The 6,342-nt window shown below is 37.1% G+C and overlaps 1 protein-coding gene across 1 annotated transcript; it reads left to right on the top strand.

The window, feature by feature from the left end:
* The first annotated feature begins 1,715 nt into the window (after window positions 1–1,715).
* Window positions 1,716–6,005, top strand: LOC137618185 (uncharacterized). The gene has a single exon (XM_068348258.1). It carries the CDS (start codon window positions 1,716–1,718, stop codon window positions 6,003–6,005), a length of 4,290 nt encoding a protein of 1,429 aa, XP_068204359.1.
* Window positions 6,006–6,342: the final 337 nt, after the last annotated feature.

Raw genomic sequence — 6,342 nt, 5'->3', positions numbered from 1 at the left:
GAATGATTTATTGTTAATTTGTTCTCTTCATTTATTTATTTCCTTATTTCCTTTCCTCACTGGGCTATTTTTCCCTGTTGGAGCCCCTGGGCTTATAGCATCTTGCTTTTCCAACTAGGGTTGTAGCTTGGATAGTAATAATAATAATATATATATATATATATATGTACATGCATATACATATATATATATATATATATATATATATATATATATATATATATATATATATATATATATATATTTATATATATATATATATATATATATATATATATATATATATATATATATATATATATATATATGTATCATTATAGTTTTATAATGATAATTATTGGTGTTGGCTATGTTGGTTAATATAGTCTGTGCATATTAAAATTCATTTGTTTGCACATGCGCGTTAGAGACTACTGGTGAAGGTTTCCAGGACGGTGGCTGTCTTTGGACATACTGGTTGAGGTTTGTGGTGGTGATGGTCACGTGATCAGTTGCTCCTGATATGAGGTGTGTATTACTTGGTTTAGTGGTTAGTGTAACCTAACATGTACGATTATTTATATTGTTGATGAATACTTTTCAGTACGATTGTACTCATTGTCAAAATGATTACGAGGTATCAAATTATGCATAAATTGTGGGATTTTAACTGGCGTTCATTAAAGTTGTCTTGTTACTAAGATTTGCAGCAGGCGGCGTGTTGGTATAACTCGGTAATTGGTGTTATGATGATTAAACGATGTACTGTTATATTTTACTATTTGTGTGTTGGGACTGTGCTATATCATATTATGAATTGGTTACTATGTGTGTGTAGTATTTGAAGTTTTGTAAATGTTTGCAGTTAAATAGAAGGACGGAAGCACCGTTCGAGAAGTTAATTGGTTGGGTTTAATGAATTCCCAGGCCGCCGATGTCGTGAATGATGTAAGTGTTAAATTGTATTAATTCGCTTGTCATGCTAAGAGTATATTTATATTTATATTTAAATAACGGAATTGAATTTATTGCTAGCTGCTAATATTTGAACAAATTTTGTTATCACTGGACATGTATAAAATTTTAAATGCTTCTGTATAAGTGTGGAATTTTGGGATTGAGCATTGATGTATTGGCTGAAACAAGTTTTTGTATTTTAGGTTGAATCCTGTTCTAATAAAAGACTTGATGCAACAACGTGTTTGGTGACCTGGCGAAACAATTCAACATCATCGATATGGACCAACTGAAGGTGGATCGAGGGGTGGCCAAGGGTCGGTTCACTCGGAAAGTCAACGTAACGAAGGAGAGGTTGGCAAGAGACGACCCACCTGCAGTGTTGAAAAGTTTGCTTGCAGAAGTGGAAACTGCTTTCAGTGACCTTGAGGTGAGACATGATGCCTATTATTGCGAATTACTGAGTGCTAAATCAGAAATGGCCGAATTAAAGGAAGCAGAGATATATATTTTAGAGTGCGAAAGAACTAAATCTGAACTGGTGTCCTTGATAATTAAAAGATGTGGCGATAGTGAAAGTAAGATGGAAACTCTTATCAAAGTGAAACGTCTCGACCCACCTGAATTTTCTGGTGATATGAGAAATTATGGTACTTTTAAGAGGGATTATATGAGGTTGATTGTGCCTTTTTATGGGCAAGATGCCTATGCTCTAAAAAAAATGTTTGAGTGGAGAAGCGCTGACTTGTGTGGAAGGAGTAGAAGATGAATTTGAAGAGATGTTCCGACGCCTTGACGATAAGTATGGTAATCCTTGTAAGCTAACGGAGGCTATTGTGAGTGAATTGAAAAGCCTTAAGCCTCTGAACGACGGAGATTCGAAGAGGTTAGTTTACATGATAAAGGTGGTTGAACGTGCTTGGTTGGATATGAGAAAAATAGGTCTAGAATCTGAGATGAAAACTACCTCTATTGTAACGTTGGTGGAGCGTCTTCTTCCTCCCACTTTAAAACGCAATTGGGTAATAAAATCGCAAAAGGTAGGAAATGCTAAAGATCTTTTTGAAAATTTACTTCAATTTTTGTTAGAAGAAAGGAGAGTGTGTGAGTATCTTGAAAGTGATTTGCAGTGCTCGACTTCATCAAAAGTAGTAACAAATAGTGCTTCTTGTGACAATACAAGTGAAAATGTGAAAGATGACCTGGATGAAATGAAATTAATTCAAGGTCAACATAGTGCAATGATATCAGAGTGTTTAACCACAGTATCAAGGTTAGCAGCCCAAATGTCAAATAATCCTGATGTCAAGTGCCCTCCTAAATGGTGTTGGTATCATGGTGTAGACGGTCATTCCATTTATGATTGCTATGCCTTCAAGAGTTTGAGCAATTATGATAAGTTTGCTCAACTCAAGAGAAACAATGCATGTTATAAGTGTGTTAACTTGGGCCATTTTTCTAAGTTTTGCAATGTGTCTGGTGTCAGTTCTTGTGATGTAATGGTCAATGGTAAAAAGTGTGGTAGGGAACATCACAAAATGTTACACTCTCTTCTATATAAACCTACTACTTTCACTGATGTAACTAGCAATTTGGTGTCTAGAGATGGTCATTTATTAATGGTGAGTGGCTTAAGGTATCACCAAAATGATATTAATGTGCTATGGGATAGTGGTAGCAATGTGTCGCTAATCACTCATCAAAAGGCCCAAGAATTAGGACTTAACGGAAGAGATGTGCAAATAACCATAACCAAAGTGGGAAATAAAACTGAGACCGTATCCTCTAAAGAGTATACAGTTCCTGTGGTGGACATCTATGGAGTGAAATGGGAAATTATTGCCTGTGGTATAGATGAAATAACTACTCCTGTTGAGAAAGTTGATATGAATGTCGTTAGTTGTTTGTTCAAAAGTTTAAACGGTCTTCACATTTCAAGACCCTTTGGAGTAATACATTTATTAATAGGCATTGATTACTGTGTCCTTATGCTTCAAGTTATTGAAACGAATGGTAACCTTCAACTCATGTTAAACCAATTTGGCTATGTTGTTAGAGGATTTCACCCGCAATTAACTTCCCGCTGTTATCAATCCAATGTCAGTGTAAGAATCAATCACATAGATATTACAGACGTCAATGAGATTACTTTAGTTCCCAGGAAAACCATTAAAGACGTGTTGGATAATTACTTAAGTATTGAGAGCCTGGGTACTTCTTGTTACCCTAAGTGTTCTGGTTGTAAATGCGGTAATTGTACCCCTGGTCAAAGTAATTGTACCCTTAAAGAAGAAAGAGAATTGGCTCAAATATCACATGGTTTATCATTTAATTCAGATAAGAATAGATGGAGTGTCGCTTACCCCTGGGTAAGAAATCCTAATCTTTTACCTAATAATGTGTCCCTTGCAACAGCTAGGCTAATAGCCACGGAAAAAAGGTTGACCAAGTTAGGACTAGGTTATTGTACGTCCTATCAGAATCAAATTCATGATATGATTTCACGGGGGGTAGCCAGGAAGCTATCCGAAGATGAGATATATAGTTATAAGGGACCTATATTCTACATACCCCATACTGAAGTTCTAAAGCCTGACTCTAGCTCAACTCCCCTTCGGATAGTGTTTAATTTTTCTGCTAGGTATATGAATTTTTCTCTAAATGAAATGTGGGCGAAGGGTCCTTACATGCTAAACTCACTTTTGGGTGTTTTACTTAGGTTCCGAGAAAATGAAGTAGCATTTGTTTGTGATTTAGCCAAAATGTATAATACTATCTCTCTGTCCTTATTTGACCAGCACTGTCATAGGTTTCTTTGGCGTGATTTCAAGGTTGATGTTAAGCCAGATCATTATATGTTGACTTGTGTCCCATTTGGGGACAAACCCAGTGGAACTATTGCTATGCTTGCTTTGAAATTAACAGCAGAGATGAGTAAGGATGAATACCCTGTAGCTACGCAGATCATTGTGAATAATAGCTATGTTGATGACATATTGGGAAGCTGTGACAGCATAGAGATTGCAAACGAACTGATGAAACAAATTGAAAGAATTATAGGTCGTGGAGGTTTTAAAATTAAGCATTGGATTTTATCTGGCAATGAAAATCATGAGAATCCCAATGTTAAAGTGACTAAAAGGGAAAAGGAAAAGGTTTTAGGAATTGTGTTGGATCCTCATAGAGACCGGTTAGTATATGAAGTTAAAATAAATTTTTCTCCAAAGCATAGGAAAATTCATACTGAACCTAACTTGGCGCCAGATGATCTCATGGTTAATGTGCCACAGTATTTAACTAGAAGAATGTTGTTAAGTCAAATCGCATCTCAGTATGATCCTTTAGGGCTAGTTTGTCCGGTAACTTTAAGAGCTAAATTGATGATGAGACAACTAATTTCCAGGACAGAGGGGATTGAAGGAAAAGTTAGCCATTATGATTGGGATAGTGCAGTGTCGACAGATATTAGGAATGAGTGGTTAAGTTATTTCCAGATGTTGTTTGAGCTTCAGTCTCTCAGCTTCCCTAGGTGTGTCAAAGTAGAAGGTACCATCGGTAAACCAATGCTGGTGATTTTCTCTGATGGGTCTAGTTCTGCATATGGAGCATGTGCTTATGTGCGATGGGAATTGTCTGATGGAGGATTCTGTTCCAGGTTGCTAATGGCAAAATCTAGGCTTGCACCACTCAAACAGTTATCCATTCCCCGGATTGAACTATGTGGGGCCTTAGTGGCAGCTAGAATGAGAGAAACTATAGTGAAGGAAATGAATTTTGAATTTGAATCGGTGATGCACATTGTTGATTCTGCAATAGTTCGTGCCCAGATTCAGAAAGAAAGCTATGGCTTTGGCACCTTTACTGCTACAAAAATTGCTGAAATTCAAAGTAAAACCGATGTGGGAGAATGGTCGTGGGTTTCAGGTGATAACAACCCAGCAGACTTGACCACCAAACCTGCTAAGCCGATCGATTTGGGTCAAGAATCAATGTGGCAAATGGGGCCGGCTTTCCTTACTCTCCCAATCAGTAAGTGGCCAATAAGGAAAGATCATATTGGTGATTTGCCTGACAGGGTGGGTGTCTTTGTTTCGCACACTTGTTTTACCGTGAATACTGTAGAAATGTCTTTAGTGTTTCAAATATCAAGATTTGAAAGTAGTGAAAAATTGCTCAGAGTCACTAGTAGAGTCCTTAAGGCTTTCAAATTTAAATCGTTCAAGGGAATATTTCAAACTCCTAATATAGATGAAATCTCTCAAGCAGAGATGTTGTGGGTGAGAGAAATTCAATCCACACTTGGTAAAGATTGGGAGTTCAGATATCGCAGACTTGGCCCTAGTGTAAATAAGGATGGTTTAATTGTGGTAGGCCAACGTATTCCTAGGTGGTTAAAGAACAATTATGATCAGGATGGGTTTGTATTACTCTCTCCTGATCATGAATTTGTCAAATTATATGTAAAAACCAAGCATCGTCAATTTCATTCTGGAGTGGAAAACACCCTTGCAAAAATTCAATCTAAGTTTTGGGTACCAAGAGTTCGGAACATGATCAAGTCCGTAAAATTTAAATGCGTAACCTGTAGGAAGTTGACAAAGGAAATAGCCGGGCAAGTCATGGGACAATTACCTCTAGAGCGTCTAAAACCCTCCCCACCGTTTGCTTATACTGCTCTTGATTTACATGGACCTTTCTTTATCAGGGATACGGTTAAGGGTAGAACTAAAGGTAAAGCCTATGGGGTAATCTTTAATTGTTTATCGACCCGTGCAGTTCATTTAGATCTAATTGAGGGTTATAGTGCAAAAGATTTCCTTGATGGGCTCCGTAGATTTGTATCACTCCGAGGATGTCCTAAAGAAATATATTCTGATAGGGGTACCCAATTAACTGCTGCTGAGAAGGAACTAAGGAATGCAACAGAGATTTTTAAGATAAAGTGGATCTTCAATGCTTCTGCTGATGCACCTTGGCAAAATGGAGTCAGTGAGAGTCTTATCAAATCTGTCAAAAGGAGTTTGACCATAGCTATTGGTGATAACATTTTAACTTTCAGTAAATTATAAACCACCCTTTATGAAATAGCAAATTTACTAAATGAAAGACCCATTGGTATAAAACCCGGCTGCGATCCCGAACTAGGAAGGTATCTTTGCTCAAATGATCTTTTGCTTGGGCGTACACAAAATGCAGTCCTGAAAGGAGAATTTGAACGCTTCCCTAGTCATGAATCAAGATTGAAATTTCATGAAGGCATAACAGATACTTTTTGGAGAAAATGGATGCGTGACTTTTTCCCCACTATGCTGATACGTCAAAAATGGCATGTAGAAAAGCGTAACTTGCAAGTAGGGGATCTTGTATTGTTTCAGGATAGTAATGTGGTGCGGGGTAATTGGAAGT

The sequence above is a fragment of the Palaemon carinicauda genome, chromosome 2 (genome assembly GCF_036898095.1).
Source record: "Palaemon carinicauda isolate YSFRI2023 chromosome 2, ASM3689809v2, whole genome shotgun sequence".
NCBI classification, from domain to species: Eukaryota; Metazoa; Arthropoda; class Malacostraca; order Decapoda; family Palaemonidae; genus Palaemon; species Palaemon carinicauda.
Note: the sequence above shows the minus strand (reverse complement) of the source record. Positions and strands in the feature narration are given on the sequence as shown.